This window comes from Haliotis asinina, chromosome 12 (assembly GCF_037392515.1).
Source record: "Haliotis asinina isolate JCU_RB_2024 chromosome 12, JCU_Hal_asi_v2, whole genome shotgun sequence".
Lineage (NCBI taxonomy): Eukaryota > Metazoa > Mollusca > Gastropoda > Lepetellida > Haliotidae > Haliotis > Haliotis asinina.
The window spans coordinates 50,679,676-50,703,793 of NC_090291.1; the positions used below are offsets into that span (position 1 = coordinate 50,679,676).

The 24,118-nt window shown below is 38.9% G+C and overlaps 1 protein-coding gene across 1 annotated transcript; it reads right to left on the bottom strand.

Annotated features, from left to right (window-relative positions):
• On the bottom strand, nt 1–23,827 carry LOC137257754 (probable leucine--tRNA ligase, mitochondrial). The gene is made up of 25 exons (XM_067795172.1): nt 23,685–23,827; nt 17,915–18,028; nt 17,584–17,688; nt 17,119–17,247; nt 16,404–16,495; nt 16,056–16,116; nt 15,085–15,174; nt 14,646–14,789; nt 13,818–13,931; nt 13,117–13,239; nt 12,765–12,789; nt 12,299–12,409; nt 11,740–11,846; nt 11,095–11,148; nt 10,309–10,419; nt 7,857–7,975; nt 7,539–7,705; nt 7,094–7,267; nt 6,058–6,149; nt 4,797–4,887; nt 3,826–3,983; nt 2,285–2,362; nt 1,904–2,059; nt 1,550–1,618; nt 1–410 (listed from the first exon to the last, which is right to left on the bottom strand). The coding sequence occupies exons 1-25, from the start codon at nt 23,691–23,693 to the stop codon at nt 108–110; spliced, it is 2,796 nt and encodes a 931-aa protein (XP_067651273.1). The 5' UTR covers nt 23,694–23,827; the 3' UTR covers nt 1–107.
• Between the last annotated feature and the right edge of the window lie 291 nt (nt 23,828–24,118).

Consider the following 24,118-nt stretch of genomic DNA (forward strand, 5'->3'; position numbering starts at 1 on the left):
TCCAATCCCAGCAAGGGTTTATAGTTTATGATGCAGTATGTTTGAATGTAAATATGTTCACAACAAAGCACAGGCAATAAACTTTATGTACATAGTTTATAGATATATCACATCACACTTTGTCTATTCTGTTGCTTCCTTTGTTTCTTCTTCTGTTGTATTTCCTTCTTCCTCATTTTCTTCTCCTGTTTGGACAGTTTCTCCTTCTTCTGGCCTGTGGACGGCACACTGAAGTCTATTACTGCCTCATACCCAGGCTCCATGTGAAACTGGACGTCCTTCAACTCACGACCTGCACAATACTCCTCATATACACTGTTCATCTTGGCAAGGTCATGGGCTGCTTCTAATGTCAAGGCCTCCAGTTGTTGCCTCGCAACTAAAACCTGGCTTGACTCCTGTCCGTTTATCTGCAAGGGAGACAATCAGGAAGCTATGAATGTAGCAACTACTCAATGTGATGTTCTTAATGAATTTTGTTTGATGAAGCTCTGAGATGATAGCTGCTCTTTTGAAATCCATAAGTATGGTGGTACATAACAACCCCACAATCAATGACATTCTGCTACTGCAGGTGACTTTGGAACCACCAACTAAATATTTCAGAGTGTGGATGTTAGATTCTAAGAGCAGTGTACGAAATAGCGACTGGTCCACTATAGTCTGTGGTTACTAAACATCCAGACAGTATATCTCCACTGGCACTGGTCCGATTGGCTAGTGAAGCATAAGTCATCGTGTCATTGCAAGGATTAAAGACATTTGTAAAACGCATGGTAGACCATAGTAAGGACGATAAGGATGCATAAAGGGTGTGTGGTCAAAGCAAGCCCTCTCATTGGTTGACACTTGCTGTTGTCCACCATTTGTGCCAAGATCGCTTAGTTGGGGGCCAAAATTGGCTTTCAGTTAACTCATAGAAATAACAATAAAGAACTGATAAGTGTCATGAGTGGTGGTCGATAGTCCAATCACCCATGACTATGTTTATATGAAGTTCTAATTGTCTGCATGCCATGGTAGCATAGCAGTGGGCAAAGCAGGTGGGTGGGGTACGCCAAAGTGTCCAGCCTTGTCTAGATATATTGTACTGTGAAGTGTTTCAAGTTGGTGGTCATCTCAAAATGTTTATATATTTAAAAAAAATCTTTAATCCTCACAATGATATGAGGGCTTGTGTCATTTGTGAATATATCACCCTCTCTGACTTGGTAAGTCATAACACGCTCTTACATCATGCAAGAATATGGTCTGATGAAAATGTTTATCATATTACAAGAGTAATTGCTGAAACACGTGTCCACATTCAAATTTCGGAAAAGTGAATTACTATGTAGGCTCGTAAACTTCCAAGTCTAGTAAACTGTGAAAAGTATTTCATAATCTGTGTAAGAGACAAGATATATTTAGTCACAATCAGTTCTAACTTCTTCTCCTTTAGCACGAAGACATGCTCCTCAACTTGATCCTATCACTGAGTCAATGTTAACACCGCTTGCCCCAACAGTGATGCCTCCATGTCCTACAAGTCTAGAACAGCTCCACCTACCTTGATGAGAAGGGGTAGAGGGTAATCCTGGTCCACGTCAGGCCACGTCTGCTCCAACACACCCTTGTCCTTCAACAGATGAAAGTCAAGTATGAATTACAGCTTCACTGGCTCATTGGCTTCTTCTGAGATGTTTTGGATGAATTCCAGCACCCGATGGACGACCAACACGAGGCCTTGAGGGATGGTCACTTGCTTCAGGTAGGGATCGTTGGTGTCAAGAAGAGGTAGTGGTTGGTGCTAGGGCTTTTGAAAATGCACACACTTGTAACATAGTAATCCAGTTATTCAGTTATCATAAGGCTGTCATAGTTTGTGTGTAGCATTATATAAAGTTCTGTTTGGATTACCTACCCAGAGGTAGTGAGGACAGTGTTTGTTGGGGATACTTGCTAGCCCTGCCCACATCTCGGATGCCAGGTGGGGTGCCAGAGGTGCCATCATCACCACCAAGTCACAGAGACCACGCTCAAACTGGATGCTGTGTCGCATCAAGGTGGGCTGGATTTTCTGAGGAAGTTCAGCACAGAGAGTTAACATGATTTTATCCTTTCTGATTAAAAACATCTCCATGGTAACATGCAACAGACCGTACACTTACAAAAAAAAATTTAAATAGCTAATATATTCTGGCCAACAATTTTAGTGTATGTTTATTTATTCTGGAATAGCAGATGCAATGATTTGGAATAACATGAAATACTTGATATGACTAAGATTCGTAGAGGTACTGACTTTGAGGGCATTTGTCAGGCCCTGGAGACGAGAGATGGCAGCATTCAAAAGAAAGGTCTTCCCCATATGGAAGCTGACCTGAAAACAAGTGAGATCAAGAACTTTATTTAATGCAAAGGTTTCTTGTACCTGTGTAATGGGAAGATACGTCAATAATTAAGTCTGGACTAGATGTACCAGCATACTGTCAGCAACAATGATTACACTTATCAGGGGGGTACACAAAGTATGCAGTTTACACTACATTTTAATGGAAGTTGCAGTGGCTTAGAGGGGAAAGTGGCTGATTTTGTGTGCTGGTGATAGGAGCCTGACTGAGGGTGCGGGTTCACATCCTGAGACTCAGCCAAAAAAGTACTAGAATTTGTACTTTACTAAGAAAGTGTAATCCCAAATATGACACGTTACATGTCAGCAACAATCTACACAATCAGCGTACCATGCAACCTGTCATACAGTGTGACCATCGGCACCACTGTCATTCCTAATTCTAGCCTAGATCCCAATTGTTTCCAATTAAGAAATGAGGAGAACATGTTGTGAAGATGCTAAATTGAAACAAAGATGAGTCTGTAAGATTGGTAACATATATGAGTGAGTGAGTGAGTGAGTGAGTTTAGTTTTATGCCGCACTCATCAATATTCCAGCTATATGGCGGCGGTTTGTAAATAATAGAGTCTGGACCAGACAATCCAGTGATCAACAACATGAGCATTGACCTGTGCAATTGGGAACCGATGACTTGTGTCAACCAGGTCAGCGAACCTGACCACTTGATCCCGTTAGTCGCCTCTTACGACAAGCATAGTCACCATTTGTGGCAAGCATGGGTTGCTGAAGGCCTATTCTACCCCGGGACCTTCATGGGTCGGTAACATATATGGCTCAGAACAGATGAAGTATGGCGTTCATTTCAAACCAGGTGGAAAAATTAAAGCTGATTCTCTGTTGTGATAAAAGAATACATAACCCTCAAGGCTACAGATATGTTACATGATACAGTCGAAAAATAGTTGATTTATTCCCACGTACACCCAAACATGTCATGTCATATAAAATACAAAAGTTCTCAAGGCACTGTTATTTTCAATAAAAGTTACATTTTCATTGAAATAATGTATGCTATCTGTTTTAAATGATTTTAGTTTTCATGCACAGATCGTTGTTTTGATTTGACCTTTGGGTAATATACACGGACTCCATTTCCTGTGTGCTTCGTTCGCCGGGAAACTGCTGGAATACTACTCAAGGCTGTGTAAAACCACCCTCCATTAACTCATTCTTCTAACTTCTGTTGAAATACATATTTAGACAAAATGAGTATCCAAGTAAACTTTTTTACCATTTTAGGGGTTTTCCAGTAATATCATAGAGCTGCACACCCAAACTAGCTTACACACAATGTATTTAATTGTTACCAGTGCAACCAGTATGATGAACTGATGTTCTGAACTAACTGCCATCACAGCAACAGCCTATGACACAAAGACTTTGTGTCTCACAGTCCCTTATTGAAAAATATGGTACTTAATTACTTTACCTCTTTCAGAAAGTAATTTCTATTCTCAAACACAAATGCGTCCACTTTGTCTATGTCCTCTTGGGATGGTTTACTGGAGTTATCTCCCCTGCTCTGTTCTATCAGGTCAGCAACAAGAGCCCACATTCTGCCCTGCCAGTGAAGGATGCCCTTGAACTCTGGCGACAAGACAACAGACTGCAAAGTAGGCTCCCCACAACAACATACGACCAGCAAGTACTGGGGTTTTTCTTGGCTTGCTCAGAGCATGATTGTGAGAGCCCAAGCCTTCAAGAAATGTCCACAAACCAGTAGAATAATTTAACAATTTCAATAAAATAAGATCACCTGCACTCAGCAATATCCCAGCTATATGGTGACATGTGTAAATAATGGCGTCTGTATCAGACAATCCAGTGATCAACAGCATAAACATCAGTCAATGCAACTGGGATAAGATGTCATGAGTCAGCCAAGTCAGTAGGTCTCAAGAACCAAAACCCAATGAACTAAAGAAACCCAAACATCTAAACAGTTACAATATATGACTTGATCCCAGAGTACCATGGTACCATAAGTTGTTCACTGATCACGAGGGGGACATGGACTGATGTTTGTTAATGTACATAGGAATTATTTTTAGGAACAAACATCTAGGGTACATCAACCCAGTGAACAATGAAGCCTGGACACAAATCTTTCTGTAGCAATCGCTAAATTTTACAGAAAAGAAAAACAGATTTACAGATATCTCACCTTCCACTGTTAAGAATTTGCAAAACATTGGTAATTTCCGTACATCATCCATGATTCAATGTTATTTGACATAAAAAAATACCTCCAAAAAGTCAAAGTACTTGATGAGTTCTGCATTCCCAGCTGGTTACATAGAAAATGTTACTCATTTGTGAGCAGGTTATAATGAAAATAGAAAAGTGTTCATCCAATCAGAAAGCAACTCTATGTGTAAGCTAAGGTAAGTGAAATTGTACCTTCATTGGACCACTTCCTGTGTGACTGTGGGGCAACGTTGGACAGGATACAAAGGCGGGTGGAGTCAATACCAAACTCAGACATCACTTCCTGTAACAACACCTCATTTCAAATACTGACAGGTGAGATCATAGGTTCCAGATCTGTTAATCTTGAAAACATTATATTGTTATTCAACACATAAGAACATTTGTATACATGTTAAATGCCAAGATCAAGGGGTTGAGGTCTGAAACCACGGCTAGAAAAATAGGCAATGAAAAATAGCAAAATCACCTCAATGATTACCAAACAATCAAAATCCAAAACAAAATCTGGCCAAATGAGGATTATGACCATCACAAAATTGCTCACAAATGTAAATTCTTCTGTGTCTGAAAATAAGACAGGGTAAAATAAGATCCATATTGTCTGGCATTATTTCAAATGCATTATCTCCACCTTAAATGATCTTCAAGAAAATGATTACTATATGAAAAAGAGGCCTTAAACAACTGATTCCAACCACTCAAAAGTAATTAAAGAACACCCAATTCTTTACCACAGTTTGTCCATTATGGCATGACTAAATACCCCCAGCCAGTTTATGTTATGTGGAACTTTTATCAACTCATCCTTATACATCTAATCTCAGAAAACGCTCATATGATTCTCTACATACCATGGTATGTCAGCTTGCTGGGGAAGGAAGTAAAATGTTTAGCAGGTTGTTCTTGCTTACCACTTAGATGACTAAAGATCTGAGATACACACACAACCCTTGACAACTCTGTATTTCTGATGCCCTAAGTCCTGATACCTGGTACACCTGTACCAAGTAAATACTTCCAGGGTTTCTTACACAGTACTTAGATAGTGCACGGAACACTTCAACACTAAATCAATTGCCATTCAAGGGAGATAACCTAAACACATTCAACAGCCCACATCGCCTGAGGACAGTGATCTGAGATTGTTGACAATTTATCACTTCATTCAGCAGTTTTCCAGCTTCATCACACAGCCTGTCAACAGTCAGTTCTGAACCTGACAGACCAATGGAGGATTTGTCCCATTTTGATGGGGAACAATGACTCTAAGTCACAGTGCCTGACAATTTGATCCACTTACAAACACACAAACTTTGTTTTCTGACGACCTGGTCTACACCATGGAGCTCCAAATGTTGAACTTGAAGGTGATCTTCAAGCGTGGCTGTGGTTATATATGTAAAATGTAAGGAAAGATTTTAGGTTTCATTTTCTCCTGTCATGATCTCACCTGAGGGTCGACCCCATTGTGCTTGGACTTGCTCATCTTCTCCCAGTCGACCACCACCTGGCTCCCCGTCTCCTTCTCCACTGGCTTGCTCCCTGTAGAGGACAGGGCAATACTGTCTCAGTACATCATTGTATTCACTGTTCCTTCATCACCCATCCTTACACAGTTTGTTGCTAAATGCCTCCTTCAGTTAACTACTGGCTACCAAACCACCCTACGACTACAATCAGACGTCACTGCAGGCGCCACCTACTGGCAAACAAGGATAAGGTGGACTGGCTCAGAGAAAGTGTTCACAAGAAGTATGCGGTGCACAGCAATGGGCAGGCCAATTTGGTTTGTGAGAGGGGAAGCAAATGTAGGCTTGCGCACGTGCACTGCATGATGATGAACTTGATTCTACGGTTGGCTGCCACATGCCTTGCTCATAAGACATCCACATGCCTATCTACTGCACTATACTTGATCATGGGCAACCTGGGGACCCTTCACTCACCATGGCAAGTGTCAGTGGGCAGCATTCATACATGCCAATACGGGTCGTCAGGTCGGTGTTCAACTTGACCTTGTTTTCCAGTTGTGGATGGTGTATACATACAGATGGTCTAATGACTTGAAATATTATCAGCCCATGCTCTTTAATTCAAAGACTTCTCAAGATATTATAAAATTAAGTTTTGAAGTACTAATATCTTTACTGTTTTAAATCCATGAAGATCTGGGGTAGAATAGGTCTTCAGCAACCCATGCTTGCCAGAAAAGGCAACTATGCTTGTCTTAAAAGGTGTCAAACAGGATCAGGTGGTCACACTCGCTGACTTGGTTGGCATGTCATTGGTTCCCAATTATGCAGATCGATACTCACGCTGTTGATCACTGGATTGTTTGGTCCAGACTCGATTATTTACTAATCGCTGCTTTCTGGCTGGAATATTGCTGAATGCGGTGTTAAAATAAACTCACTCACTCTACTGTTTATCCTTCATCTAGCCTGATAATGTTTACATATCCATCACAAAACAAGGCTGCCAATTACCTGAGAAGTCTACGTCCTTCGGCTGTATGTACCGACCAGTGCCCTTGATCCTGAAGGTCTGACCCATCACCATACCTTGAGTCAACAGGTTGATGAAGGGTTCACGCTGAGGCACAAGGCCAAGGCTGTGTAGGAAATGGTTGAAGAATCGAGCAAAGTAAAGATGTAGGACAGCTGCAAGGACACAGATTGATTAAAGCAATATTCAAAGTACTTTCATCAATATAATCCATACAAATATTAGGAAAAAACTTCACATCATGTCTTGCGTATGAACAAATCCTCCAGGTTTAGCTGATGTCCACACAGTTAGCTAGAGTGGGTATTCAGGGCTGATTGGAGCCTTGTATATGACTGAAAAGACTACTTTTGTATCAAGGCTTTCTTGGACCAATTCACATTCTTGGAGATGTCATTTAATGAATGAATACACTCTCGTACTCACCATGTTCCTTGCCCCCGATGTAGAGGTCGACTGGCATGTAGCGATGTGCCAGGTCTCGTCTAAATGGCTGCTCCGTGTTTTGGTAGTCAAGGAAACGCACAAAGTACCAGGAGGAGTCCACAAATGTATCCATTGTGTCTGTTTCACGTCGGGCAGGGCCTCCACATCTAGCGACCACAAGTCTCTTATACTTTCACAAATAACTCGGAGGCAAACTCTACTCAGGTATAGATTTTTCCCACTAACAAAAGATGAACAGATTTGATAAATGCAACCATTTTACCTCAGACACTGCACCAAAACAAAACATGTACTTACTTTGGGCATTTGACACTTCCCCACTCTTCATCACTTGCAAGAGGTGATGCCCCTCTCCCAGTCAGCTGATTGATCACTGGGAGCTCTACAGGCAGGTCAGACAAAGGAACAGGTACTGCCTGAAATAGAAAAAAGAATCCAGTATTTATTTCTATCATCCCCAGCCTACTACTGGAACAATACATTATTAACATGTGGGAGTTGCAGTAGACATTGCATTATTGGTGTGGGGGTGTTTTAGGAGTTTCATCTTAGACTTGGTACATTGCATTATCGGTGTGGGGGTGTTTTAGAAGATTCATCTTAGACTTGGTACATTGCATTACTGGTGTGGGGGTGTTTTAGAAGATTCATCTTATAGTTGGTACACGGCATTATTGGTTTGGGGGGTGTTTTACAAGATTCATCTTAGACTTGGTACATTGCATTACTGGTGTGGGGGTGTTTTAGAAGATTCATCTTAGACTTGGTACATTGCATTACTGGTGTGGGGGGTGTTTTAGAAGATTCATCTTATAGTTGGTACATTGCATTATTGGTGTGGGGGTGTTTTAGGAGTTTCATCTTAGACTTGGTACATTGCATTATTGGTGTGGGGGTGTTTTAGGAGTTTCATCTTACACTTGGTACATTGCATTATTGGTATGGGGGTGTTTTAGAAGATTCATCTTAGACTTGGTACATTGCATTACTGGTGTGGGGGTGTTTTAGAAGATTCATCTTATAGTTGGTACACGGCATTATTGGTTTGGGGGGTGTTTTAGAAGATTCATCTTAGACTTGGTACATTGCATTACTGGTGTGGGGGTGTTTTAGAAGATTCATCTTAGACTTGGTACATTGCATTACTGGTGTGGGGGGTGTTTTAGAAGATTCATCTTATAGTTGGTACATTGCATTATTGGTTTGGGGGGTGTTTTAGAAGATTCATCTTATAGTTGGTACACGGCATTATTGGTTTGGGGGGTGTTTTAGAAGATTCATCTTAGACTTGGTACATTGCATTACTGGTGTGGGGGTGTTTTAGAAGATTCATCTTAGACTTCGTACATTGCATTATTGGTGTGGGGGGTGTTTTAGAAGATTCATCTTATAGTTGGTACATTGCATTATTGGTGTGGGGGTGTTTTAGGAGATTCATCTTACACTTGGTACATTGCATTATTGGTGTGCGGGTGTTTTAGAAGATTCATCTTATAGTTGGTACATTGCATTATTGGTGTGGGGGGTGTTTTAGAAGATTCATCTTATAGTTGGTACATTGCGTTATTGGTGTGGGGGGTGTTTTAGAAGATTCATCTTACACATGGTACATTGCATTATTGGTGTGGGGGGTGTTTTAGAAGATTCATCTTGCACTTGGTACATTGCATTATTGGTGTGGGGGTGTTTTAGAAGATTCATCTTACACTTGGTACATTGCATTATTGGTGTGGGGGTGTTTTAGAAGATTCATCTTATAGTTGGTACATTGCGTTATTGGTGTGGGGGTGTTTTAGAAGATTCATCTTGCACTTGGTACATTGCATTATTGGTGTGGGGGTGTTTTAGAAGATTCATCTTAGACTTGGTACATTGCATTATTGGTGTGGGGGTGTTTTAGAAGATTCATCTTACACTTGGTACATTGCATTATTGGTGTGGGGGTGTTTTAGAAGATTCATCTTATAGTTGGTACATTGCATTATTGGTGTGGGGGTGTTTTAGAAGATTCATCTTATAGTTGGTACATTGCATTATTGGTGTGGGGGGTGTTTTAGAAGATTCATCTTACACTTGGTACATTGCATTATTGGTGTGGGGGTGTTTTAGAAGATTCATCTTAGACTTGGTACATTGCATTATTGGTTTGGGGGGTGTTTTAGAAGATTCATCTTATAGTTGGTACATTGCATTATTGGTGTGGGGGGTGTTTTAGAAGATTCATCTTATAGTTGGTACATTGCATTATTGGTTTGGGGGGTGTTTTAGAAGATTCATCTTATAGTTGGTACATTGCATTACTGGTTTGGGGGGTGTTTTAGAAGATTCATCTTACACTTGGTACATTGCATTATTGGTGTGGGGGTGTTTTAGAAGATTCATCTTATAGTTGGTACATTGCATTATTGGTTTGGGGGGTGTTTTAGAAGATTCATCTTATAGTTGGTACATTGCATTATTGGTGTGGGGGTGTTTTAGAAGATTCATCTTATAGTTGGTACATTGCATTATTGGTGTGGGGGTGTTTTAGAAGATTCATCTTGCACTTGGTACATTGCATTATTGGTGTGGGGGTGTTTTAGAAGATTCATCTTACACTTGGTACATTGCATTATTGGTGTGGGGGTGTTTTAGAAGATTCATCTTAGACTTGGTACATTGCATTATTGGTTTGGGGGGTGTTTTAGAAGATTCATCTTGCAGTTGGTACACTGCATTATTGGTGTGTGGGGGGGTTTAGAAGACTCACCTTACAGCTGGGACAGTGGATTATGGGTATGGGGGTTCCCCAGTACCTTTGTCGTGAGATTAGCCAATCCCTCAAACGTGAACTGACTGCATGGCCACCAACACCAAGCATCTACATCCACAACAAAACAAATAGATAAAAACAGTGAATTACACAATATTACACAAGACATACAGGAATACATCTTAAATTTGAAACACAATTTTTGAATAAATAGACAGGAAATGAACACATTCTGCATGTAACATATGTCATATTTGGGATTTCACTTTCTTAGTTAAGTACAAATTCTAGCACTTTTTTGGTTGAGTCTGCTCAGCCACCGCGACTTCCACTTGTGTTCGAATCTCAGATGGGACTCAACCAAAAAAGTACTAGAATTTGTACTTCACTAAGAAAGTGAAATCCCAAATATGACACAGGTTGCATTTGACCACTTTCTACATGGCATCATGTAATCATTCTGCATGTATTTGTGTTTGAACTTAATCTATCTGTGGTGAAACTTAATCTATCTGTGGTGAAACTTAATCTATCTGTGGTGAAACTTAATCTATCTGTGGTGAAACTTAATCTTTCTGTGTATGAAGATCATACTTCACTGTTTTCTGTTTCATACATTGCAGTATTTATTTACTCTTCTGTTATAGGATCTAACATACTTGAGCAGCATCATACAATTATGGACAAAACATGACTTAAATGTTTCTACAACACAGTTTTAGCACTGATGACAATCTTGCAAACCAGTTGCCCACTCTCACCCCATCACACAAATTATCTTACCATGGCATGATCCATTATAGCTTTTCTTGCTTCATCAGCTGTGAGACCTGAAAACTTTAATAAAATCAAAATCAGATGTGGATGATGATTTTAAAATTAGACAGAGATGCATCTCCTGGACTATATGTTTGTGGGCATATTCAGTCATATTACACATGTATGACAATGGTTTGTAAATAATGGTGTCTGGAGACGTCATCAGGGTATATTGGCAGGCTACCAACTGAGTGATTGGATGTGATGACCCGATCCTTTACATTGCTTCTTGATTGCTGTGAACCCAGGAACTGTCTTTAAAAGATGAGGGCAACAGTACAGTATACAATGCTAACAGCAATATTTAAAACATATCATGGCAGGGGATGAATCATGTGCACAAGGCCTGTATGGAGTATTTCAATTCATGGCATTTAGACATTAGGTAACTTCTTTAATTGGCATTCAGAAACTAGTGTGTTGAACAAACGGGAGAGTTTTATGGATGTACAACTTCTTTAATATTAATATGGACACTTGACTGATAACAGTGTTGTAGCTACACAGAAACATCAGTCATAAAGAAGTTGTATATTCACAGAACTCTCCCGATGTTCAAGACACTGGGCAGTAACATTACATACATCAAAGTGATATCTCTACACATACCTCCTGTGAGTTGACAACAGTTCCTTGTGTACTATCAGACACAGACGTCCACTCAAACCCCCGAGTGTCAGCTACCTGCCGGTCCACCTCACTCTTACTGGGAATACCTTGCGGAGTGAGTGAGGGAGTCATAAATAGTATGTCTGACATCTCATGACATGGGAACTTAATATTGGGGGAAAGCAGAGACCCACAAACACATATTGACTCTAACTTAGTCTAAGGTAATCACCAACAACACAACTCATTGTGTCAGGAGACAAAAACCATTGTTAAGTCTTGTATGTTGAGTGTGCTGTGACTTCTTTGTGGAGCTCATATGTTCATATGTTTTTCACTTGGGTGGAATAGATATGTGCAAGGGAATGGTGCGGCGTCTGGTATTTAAGGCTATGATCATATGAACACTTCCACATGTATCACTGTACACATCCCTCACCTCTGTGTATCACTGTATGCATCCCTCACCTCTGTGTGTATCACTGTACACATTCCTCACCTCTGTGTATCACTGTATGCATCCCTTCCCTCTATGTGTACCACTGTACACATCCCTTACCCATATGTGTATCATTGAACTCATCGTACTGTACAGCATCTGAGACAACGACAGGAAGCTCCTCGCCAGTCAATGGGTGGACTGCGCTAAGTCTTGTCAATATGGTAGTAGCTGGAAAAGATGTGGATTGATTGGAAATCTATGTATTTTCAACAAAATACATATTTCATTCAAAGTCACCAAAAGTTGATTTACAAAGCAGTCAGCAACATACCAGATGCAGGAGTGTGTGAGTGTGTAAGTTGTGTTTTCTGCTGCTTTCAGTGTGTGGGGATTCGAACCCAGACCTTCGGCATGAGGTCCAATCACTTTAACCACTAGATGATCCCACTGCCTCTAGAAATGCTTGAAACATGCACTGGGTGATCACATTCATTCTCTGAAAACAATTAGATGTTCATTCCTGATCATATTGTCAACACAGATAGTTCTTATCTGTCTAAATGAATCCAGCACAAATACTCACTCTCATCCTGTTCGTTTCCACGTTCCTGTAAATGAACAATACGTCACTTGACATTTCTTCCATGACACTTTCAGTTCACAAGATCTACCAGATAGGACCTTATGAGTAAATATTGTTTAATACCTTCAACAAAACCCAAGCAATATTGTTGAACAACACCCATGTGTGACAGCACTAATTCTTCAGTCACAAACTTCAAAAAGACACAGGTTCTACCTACTGACTTCAAACCATGTGTTTAATTTTTGCCATAGTAGCATCCAAACATTTTCTCCCACAGTCATCAAAGCCATTATACACAACTGTCACATATTTCCCATCTACACACCCCACCACCTGCGGGTCAACATACCTGGCAGTACTGCGGGCTGTTGAACCTGTGTTCTGGGGAGAGACAGATGTGGGAGGTTCCATACACCAGTTCGGGGGTGTCTGTGAACACAGACAGGGGTTCGACGAGCTCCTCCCCATCAAACTGCAACAGAAGGCCAAGGTCATACATTAGAACCATGTCAAAGTCAAAAAGCCAGCATTTTATGTGTTATGTTTAATGGATTGAAATAATTTAATTTATTTAGGAAGACACACTTTTTCATCCAACTTGTAAACTGTATATAATTTTATGATATCAGTTTGCTCACATTCAACACTTTATATCATAGTGAGTGAGTGAGTGAGTGAGTTTAGATTTACGCCACACTCAGTAATATTCCAGCTATATGGCGGCGGTCTGCAAATAATCGAGTCTGGACCAGACAATCCAGTGACCAAGAACATGAGCATTGATCTGCGCAGTTGGGAACTGATGACATGTGTCAACCAAGTCAGCGAGCCTGACAACCCAATCCCGTTAGTCGCCGCTTACGACAAGCATAGTCGCCTTTTATGGCAAGCATGGGTTGCTGAAGGCCTATTCTACCCCGGGACCTTCACGGGTCCACCTACAATCATAAGCTTCAATTCTTCTTAGATATCCATTATTGACCTAAGTGCATAACATTTGCATGTTTGTGAATGAGATAGCTGTTAAGAAGCATATACTCCACTTTTTACCTTGAGTTTGAAGTCAAAGCGACAGCCATTGCACTCTCCAATCCAGTGTCTTTGGAGCTGGACCACATCCTTCCACAGGACCTTATTAACTTCCTCCAGGCCGTCCCATAGGCTCTACACAAACACAGATAACACCATCCCAGTAGACTCTACACAAACACAGATAACACTCTCCCACTGATTCTACACAACCACAGATGACACAGTCCCACAGACTCTGTACAAACACTGGTGACATTGTCCCATTGACTCTGAACAAACACAGATCACACTGTCCCATGGACTCCATACAAACACTGTTGACACCATCCCATCTAATCTACACAAACAATGATGACACTGTCCCATATGCTCTGTACAAACTAAATCCTTGTGACACTGCTCCAAAGACTCTACACAATAAAACACTGATCATGCTGTCTCAAAGTCTCTTTCAGAAACTAGTCTTTAGTCTAACCTGTAGTTTGTCATTAGAAGTAAACAGTTTCAACATTAACACCAATGTTGCTTCTTGCATTTACCAATTTTCAAAGCCTCAATTTTTGAGGCATGACAAAAAGTGGTAAAAGATTCAACAGATAATTTTAGTGTACCCTTTTAAATGCATATGGATTAAGAAGGTATGCAGTATTTTCACAGCAAGAGTTTAAGGACAAGCTCCTAAAGCTATGACAACAGATATACCATCGTTTGTAAACAGCACTGCTTCCAATGTAGACATACATAGATTTTCGTAAGCAAGGACAAATCCTCCAACCAAAATGATTTTTCACATTCTTGATTATGCAATGAAAAGTTCTGAAGTTCTGAAAACAAGTCCTAGTGTACCTGAGCATATGCCGTTGTGCGGATGTACCACTGTCGGAGGTATCGCTTCTCCACCTTCGCTCCAGATCGCCATGATATACCTTCCTCACTTATCTGCTCATCTGCCAGCACGGTCTGGTCCACAGGGTCCCAGTTAACTTCAGCCTCAACACACAAGAGAGGATTTCAATTTTATACCGCAGTTATCAAAATGTTCTTAAGGCTCAGCAGGTTCAGAAAATGAATTCTTTAAGCTCAGAAGCTTCAGACATTCAGAAGTATTTCATATAGTTAGGAGGATGGAGGACAACATGGAAGCTTCTTGATGACAGTTTGATAAAGTTCTGTCACTTCAGTCTGCTCAATTGCAGCTGATTGTATTTGAGACAAATTGAATAAAACGGTTTCAAACTTTCATTTTAATCATTACAAATGAGGTTTGGTCATTGTGGCATCTTACATCTTTCTGATAAATGAGCCCAGCTTCAAACATCTTCAGGAACAAGAACTGTGTCCATCGGTAATACTGGGGATGGCAAGTTGCCAATTCCTAAAAAAGAATAATGCCATTTGAAAAGCAACTGCATCCCTTTGCCCTGTCCCTTTGCCACAAGGCAGTTTTAGCACTTTGACTGTCCCCAAGCCATAGACACGCCTTTAAGCAATTTCATTGTACCCATGAGGGGAATCAAACCTGGGTCATCAGCATGAAGAACAATGACTGTTACCACTATGCCAACTCAGCATAGCCTACACTGGGAAGGCTGGAAGGAAACTTTAGTGATGCTGATAACGGACATTTAACCCCATAACACTGGTATGTTGTTCACGAAACAAGAATCACTATGTTGGCATGAAGATGAATCTGGGAATGTAACTTCTCACATGACTAATGTATGCAACTGTGACATGTGAATCTTTCAGCCTAAGACATGTAACCCAAGTCCAAAAATGTAATTACAGCAAAGTGAACTAGATACGTAGATGAAGCTAACACAATTGTAGTGTATCATGAACACTAGCATCTGAAGCAACTGTAGGGACTGTTCATATTATTATTATGCTAACATCTGTATAGCGCCTATATGCAGTTCACTTGATCAAACGCACTTCGTTCATAATAATTTATGGCTAGGGGGAGGAGGATGATTTTGATTGAGAAACATGTGAGTGACCCCCCTCTAAAACTTACTTACAAAGTAAGTGAGGCTCCTGCGTGTCATGTACAAAATCAATGACCCCCTCCCCCTTCCCATATTTTTTAAGCATAAATTCTTAATATCTTAATGCACTAAATTGCTAACCATCTCTAGTACATGTGTACAATATTGATTCCCCAGCACAAAATGGGTGACTTCACCACAGAAGCACTTCCCCACTCCTTAAAATCACCAGCATTCCCCTAGCCATAAATTATGAATGGTCCCTTACCCGCTCCCAGTCGAAACTGCAACCCAACTCATCCAGCTGTTTCTTTGTGCTTTCAATATTGCTGAAACAAAATCACAACTTGATCAGACATTTGAAAAAATAGACAATCATAAAGGATTGACTAGTTAATATTTTGGGGACCCTCCTTGAAATAATGATATGATCACTGCCTAAATAATGGTAAGATTCATAACGATATTTTGGTACTAATCTTGTGACCCATTAATTTCAACTGCAGCATGCTTTTCAAAACTGAGACCGTTAATGAAACTTGTGCTGGTACCACATCTGTTCTACATTTGGTAACTCCAAGTTCATGGCATATAAACAAGAGTTGTCTCCCCTTACCCATATGTCCACACATCCGGTCTTTCCCCTCTCTCTATAGCAGCATTTTCAGCAGGCAGACCAAATGCATCCCACCCCATAGGGTGGATCACCTAAAGAAGTGGACAGGGAGAACATGACAATCCATCATCAACTGGTAGGCTGATATGGCTGGGGCTTAAAGAGCTTTTAAATGCACTTCAGTTTTATCATAAGACTTAGTGTGGCATGGTCTTTATGTGGCCTTCCTTCCCTGTGGTGCTTATGCACAGACCAATGAAGGAAAAAGAGGAAGTTTACAATTTGACTCAATATCAGCAGATCCTGTTTGAGAAAAGGGACACAGTTCTCATTAAATTGTGGTAGACATTGGTTCCTGAGAAACATGTTGGCTCACTTGAGTCGTCAGTGAATGAGTTTAGCAATATTTCAGCAGCTTCACGACCAGGGACACCAGAAATGGGCTTTACACAATGTACCCATTTGGGGAATCGAAACTGGATCTTCGGCATGATGAGCGAAAGCTCTAACCACTAGGCTATACCCAACGCCCTGCTCCTTTTAGTAATAAATTCAAAAGGTACGCCAAACTACTGTCCAACACATTCAAGCACAGCTAATTATTAAAGGATCACCCAATAACAATAAAACAAACAAAAACAGCTTGTTTACAGAGGTGATCATGCTTATGTCCTGATTATCAGATGCTGAGAACGAATTTGATTCTCCCACCTACCTCCTTGCCTGTAAGCCTGTGGTATCTGGCCATGACATCACTGATAGTGTACACCCTGACATGACCCATGTGCAGCTTACCACTGGGGTACGGGAACATAGACAGGACATACTGCTTTGGTCGATCAGTCTGATTAAGAAATAATTTTTGAAAATATTCACAATTTACATATTCTTAGAAATGAAGGCAAGACCATGAATAAAAAAGAGATTCCATCACTATAACATGTAATACTTATGCACCATGTTCACAAATGACTACTTTCAAATTTACACAAGTTGCTTCTCTCAGCCACCCTCATTATTGGTTAACAGAAATCCAAATAAATATTTAAAGCAAATATACAAATGCAAGCATACATGATACATTTAACTAAAAGGTGTTTTTCATTTGAAACTTCATCAGCTAACAAGATTCAGCAATTGCGTCAATTCCTCTTGTCCCTGTGTCAGTTGAACTGCTTACCTTTATATCATCTTGCTTCAAATGTTTCGATGCATTTTGTTGGTTCAGTATTGGATGCCAGTGTGATTCCACAGCTTGACGGACATCTAGATTGAATGCCTTGTCCTGCAGAGTAATGAATATCAGCATCTAGACTATGTATTTTCAACACCTCTTAAGACAAGCATGGGTTACTGAAGATCCGTTCTAAAACTCATCAAAGAACTAAGTAATTATGCATCCATTATCAGATTCTTATTAAAACAAGGTCTGATTTCATTGGATGTAAAACATCTGGTTATTCTGACAATTATAATCATGACAATAGTTTCTAATACAGACAGATACCCACCCATTGTCCGGTTTTACTAAAGATGCTCCGACAAGAATTATCAAGGTTGATCTTTAATCTCAGATATTTCAAAGTACTCCATGTCAGTGACTTAGAAGACATCATCTTGTTTTCCTGAATATATGAAAGAAGTAAACAAGTCATTGAAGTTGTATGTAGAACAAATATATCAAATCACATACTAACACTTAACATATGTTGTGGTATTTTACTATTGTTGTACATGAATACAACATGTTGTACAAATGACAGAAAAGTTGCCTAAACATCCACTATTATTGACAAGCAATTCAAAGACAAACATACTAGTCACCAATCACTCTTCATTTTATGATTACACGATGCCATTTAGAAAGTGGTCAAATCCCAAATATGACATATGTTACTCTTCATTTTGTTCATGTTTATTTCTGATATATTACGCTATGCTGCTTTTCTGAACTATGCATGCTGAAATGAATTGCTCTATTATCTCTTGCATCACATTCATTTAAAAAATGTACAACTGATTTAACTCTATATTCAAGTATGTTTTTTTTCACAAGAAAGTGCTCAGTTAGGGTCTAAGTATTTGAGAAATAAATAGGTAACAGATTGTAAGCAATGCATGAACTTCAGTTCTTCATCTTATTGTTGGATTTTGCTCAAAGAGCATCTGGGACTCTCTGGATCTTTTCCCTGAACCTTTATTTGAGTTAAAATCTTATTTGGTGTTACCAAAGTATTTAACAAGACTTAAGTTTGCAATCAGAATTTTCAGGCAAATATTTCTATACTTTACTGATAATGAGAAAATGTCCTAGAAGTCACCATCATTTGTGCTATATCACAATGTCCGCTGTATTGATAGGGCCTTGATAATAACTGGTGCTGTAGGGATCGTTGTCGGCACATGTACTAAAGAAATGTACCCTAGCCAATGTAAATGTACAGAATCATACCCCAGGATGATCCCAAAACCAGTTTCTTGAACATGTGCTTTTATTCCTGCCTGTCAACTGCCCAAAATATCAACATGGCAGCTCATCAAGAAGACCTATATACGTTTCATCCGCTAAAAGTTGTAAAATATTAGACAACTGATTTGTCTTAAGCAGGATGTCCCCTGTAGCAACACCACAAACTGATTTCCATTTAGGCTTGAGAAAGTGAACTTGTCTGCCATTTAGGGTACTGGTGAATACATCTTAACCTGAACAGGCCCCTAGTTATTTAACTCAAACCGGCCCCACACCCAAACCAGCCCCTGGGTAATTTATTTCTTTTTGCAGAAAAAAAAGACTCAACTGACAACACAGACATATAAAACATAGACATTTTGTTTTTGTTTAAACATTATTTAATTTCCTTTGATGGCAGATCTGTATAATATTACAAAGGACAAGGTTTTGGGAGATTGGCAAACAGGCAAAATTGCCTATATTAATGCCTCTCTGCGCATAATATTGAACACACATACACTCAGCTAAAACATAGACATAATTGACAATTCAGACAAATAAATAGTTCAATTAATTTATTATATCTATGCAGACAGAAAGATTTCAATTAATTCATTGTACTCATATGGACAAAAAGATTTAAGGTAATTTATGTCTTTTATAAGAATATACCCAAGGTGAAGACAACAGTATACGGTACAGTTGACATTGAGTGAACACAATCAGTGTCCATTAAAAGCATATGCTTAAGACAACATGTACATAAATTCTCTCATGATAATCCATTCAAAGAAATATAAAAACAACACATTCACTTTAATCGCTCAGCGAGACGTGCGCAAAATAAGTTTAATTTTGGAGCTGAAGAATGTTTTTCTTTTCATAATGTTAGCAGAATTCATGCTGCTAAAGGTGGCTCAGGTGAGTTGAAAATATTGACAAATGTTTCACACATGGAAATGTGAGGAAATACCAAGTTTGACATAATCTGTGAATTCGTTCCTGGAAATTGTGGCAGAACAAAGGTGAATGTGAATTCATGATCTGGGATTTATGTGCTATTGGATTATTATGGATTATTATTTAAATTCTCTGGATACAATACAACTAAATGTATGTACATGTGGTATTACAGTTTAACATTGTATCGTTTTGCAATCGATCGTTTAGGATCTTACAAGGATTACATAACATGTCCTCTACCACAGCATCTCCATGATCAGCAGCACCTGCATCTTCACTCGCCTGTAATCAACATTAATATTCGCAAATATATTTTCAAAGATTGATATTACGTGTAAAGACATATGAATAATATATATTTCAACATTTATCTTAAAGGAACTTTAATTCATTTGTCAGTGTAGAAATGTTTACTTCACAGGGCCGGTTTAGGTCAAACATCAGGGGCCATTTCGGCTTGGGGATGGTTCAGGGGTAATTCAGTACTGGATATACGTTGCTGTCCATTTCCTTTGGCTAGGGTACATTATGTAGTCACTCATTCTCAGTTAACCGGAACTATTGGGGTCTACTATTGTTAAATCATAAAGTCAAATTAATATGATCCATGTTAACGTTTTCAGTCAGAGACATATCTGAAGCAAACTCCTGTAAAATTTCCACATTCGGGGACAAACAGTTTTTTCATCATCAACGCCTGAACATGTGTACTCCATTTCTTCTTTGTAATTTACATTACAGTGCTTAATTACAAAAACTTGATACATAACGTAATTTAAAATTGTGATATCTTCGGTATATCATGGAAACAAACTTTTACATATTTTCATCTAACTATGGAGCGTAATCAATATTCTTAAAATCGGAAAATTAGAAAATCTGAGTAATTTACAGAGTGATATACTTATTCTCAAATATAAATTTCCAACATAAGTAAAATATCAAATGTCACATCTAATTTAAAGAACTGTTTAATTACATTTAAATGATCTTTTTCGAATTGTTTAATCCTTTAAATCTTACACAACTGACAATAGTATATATATTGGAGTTTGCAATTACCCAGGATTAGGTCATTTGTCTGTAACGTAAATTACTATTCTTACATTGTTTCAACACCGACAATCAAATTCAACCACATAATTCAACTCTTATTTCAGTCAAAAAAACTTTTAATAAATCTCTCAAATGATTCTCAAACGCAACACAAACAGCTTTTGAATCATCACAATTTTGATATTTAAATAATAAATTTTCAGCTCTTTTGATTTTCCGCTTCAGTGTTGTGTTTTGTGACATTAGGTTGGTTATCTTTCTGTTCGCCTTTGATACTGCTCTGTTAACTCTCTTTCTAGTTCTGTGCTTGGAAGGTAACTGTGGCAACTTCACTACCATGGGAGTAGCAGCCGTTGTACTGGATACACCGTTGTCATCCTCTACTACGTCACATGTGATTTGACTTTCGTTTTGATCTTGATTTGATGTCACAGGAACAACATCAATGTCATTTTTTCAAAAGTTTCACCTTTTGCCTGTATTTAGCCACATTATTTCTTATTCTAATCCTCCTTTTGTTTTTATCAGCTCTACTCAGATTTGCTGTTGGTACATAGTATCCTTTAACATGCTCTGTTTCCATTTTGAGATATACTGCTCCGAATTTTGCCTTTTTTCTTTCTCTATAGTTATGCTGCTTTTGAGCCGCAGTTTTCGCCATGGCATCTGTAAGTAAAAGAGCATTATATTATTAAAGGATTTAATGATTTATGAATATGGTTTTTCTTTTAACTATTTCAGTGTTATTGTCAACAGCTGCAATGGAACATCATTGTGTATGATTAGGTAATTTATGTTACCATCACTAATGTGCTGACCAACATTCATAAATGAATTAATTCAATTAAGGAAGAATTCCAACATAATAAGTCGGCAACGTACTATCCTTTTGACAAGTAAATTTGACATTAAAATGTAACATACTGACACTTTCTTACATAAACAGACACTTTTTTTAAACATCACACATTAACTATCAGAAATACAATACATTGTTCAATGACACGACCCTTTCATTATCCATGCTTAACGGTAAAATTTTATGTGAGGTATCACGCTTCTAAATGCTTAAAAAGCAAATAAATTATTTCCCAAAGACGTCATTTCGATCACATTAAATGGATGTAATTTACGTTACCATTATGTATCTTACGTTACTTATCATTAAAGGGACATTACTCTGATCAACGTCATTCAAATATCAAACCTTACTTTCACTTTGAAGGTTCAGTAATTTGAGACATGAAAACCCGATGCTACAATGAAAAGTCAGATATTTTTTATCTAAAATATGTCAATTGAAGTATTACTTACCAAACTTGCTTCAAGACAATCGTTGATGGCACGTATTTCCTCTCTTCCCAGAATATTTACTGCTTTAATCACTCGGAAAAACTGCCGTGACATGCCGTTTGTTGCCTGCAATGACTGGCATATCTTTGGGGGTTACACCTTTACTTCCAGGCCGTTTCCCAAAAACGGTGGTAACGTAAGTTACAGTAAGGTAAATTATTTCTGGTAATGAAAAAAATGTTGCCATATGGTATAAACACTCAATGCATGGTTAAGGCCCATGGCTAACATCATTCCACCTGGCTCCAAATATATCGGGTCGAATACAGCTGACAGAAGGCTAGGTTTTTGAGTTATAACGGTAACGTATGATTACATCCTTAAAAAATCGGTACTTATGAAGAATATATTTGTCCACGTTGGAGGAAAACTTGATGTTGATTAAGCTAATTGTTTGAAACTAATAAAAACATATCACTTGACCCATTGCGAAATGGCGTCTTTATTGATTTTGGCGATGGTTTATCGCAAGAACAGATAGAAACAAACAGAGGGTAAAGTAAATTACCCAGTCCCTACCGACAAAATATAAATGCATTTTTTGCTTCATTCACGCAGAAATATGGACAAAGTAATATTTGCAAAAGAAACCACATATATGTTGTTGAATTTACGGTTATTATTATAAGGAAACGTCTCTTGGTGTAAGTTTTATGCAAGTTCATTTGTATTTGGTCTCTACTGCCGACATTAGAAAAATGGCGTCATTGAACCATATGAATTTGTCTGACGCTTCAAATTGTTTTACTGCAAAGCGTTTGATGCTTGAAAATGATTGTAGATGCTATTATTTGAAATATCTGTACATGAAAATTTGTATTTATGCTCAAATTTTAAAGTACAGCCAGCTATAAAGTAGGCGACAGCAATAGTCCCTCTTAACTGAGAATGCGTGAGTACCTGTGCCGACAATGGCCCCTTCAGCATTATTAAAGTACATGACATTTATTGACCTTACATTGATCCAATGACATTTGTAATAACTATGTAGCAGGGCATGGAGTCATCCCAAAGATGATCACCTTGTCAGCTTGCTGACAGGGTTAACCTCTTTGGCCATGGGGACAAGGCGTCAGACTTCGGATCAGAAGGTCCGTCGCTCGAATCCCAGCACGGGACTCGGAAATTTTGTGGCCACTACAACTAGAAAGCTAGAATCCCCAGATATCCAATATCCTTTCAAAATTCAGTACGAACTTTACTGTTTAATACTGCAGTAGATTCGTCTACTTTTCAACCATGAAGCATTTAGTGTTAATTATTACCAAGCATTCTAAGCAACCAGGTTTGCTGAATGTTCTTTGGCTACATTTCTGCAGTACCCGTGCAGACAACGACCTCCCTTGGTATTTCAGATTTTGTAAACCACATATATATCTCCTCACCCCTGCCCATGCAGTCTTGATTTTTTCTATTTTAATGATGCAAGTATTAAAGCACATTTACTACACACTTACAAAACGCATGGAATAGACAGAGACTTCGTGAAATAAGGACGACAGTTACATGACGGATGCAAAACAACGTGAAGAAATATCAATCTGAAAAGTCTCCATGCCGAACAACATGGGCGCCGCCATTTTGGTTACATCCAAAGTGGGGCGTGGACTACATGTACAAGATTCTATCTTGATATTGCTCTTGCCGTGCTTCAAATACTTTTAGGTGCAAATTTCATCAGACTTCATTCATTTTCTCAGTAATCACAGTAATAAAATAAACTCTGATTCATATTTGAACAAAGAAATAAAATATTCTTCCAGGAGTGTTCCATTGCATAGTTTGAGTTTTGTAACGAATGTAAACTAGGCTCCATCTAGTGATCCTGAAAACAAAAAAACATCGTATGGGTATCGGAAATCGCTATCTGGAGCTTCAATTCTATTGCGCG

What these genes read in the sequence shown, in the direction of transcription:
- LOC137257754 (XM_067795172.1), bottom strand. An exon ending in ACAGGCTTACAGGCAAGGAG is followed by an intron (nt 16,496 to 17,118) that starts GTAGGTGGGAGA and finishes CCACTTCTTTAG; the next exon opens with GTGATCCACCCTATGGGGTG. An exon ending in GGCTCATTTATCAGAAAGAT is followed by an intron (nt 14,790 to 15,084) that starts GTAAGATGCCAC and finishes TTGTGTGTTGAG; the next exon opens with GCTGAAGTTAACTGGGACCC.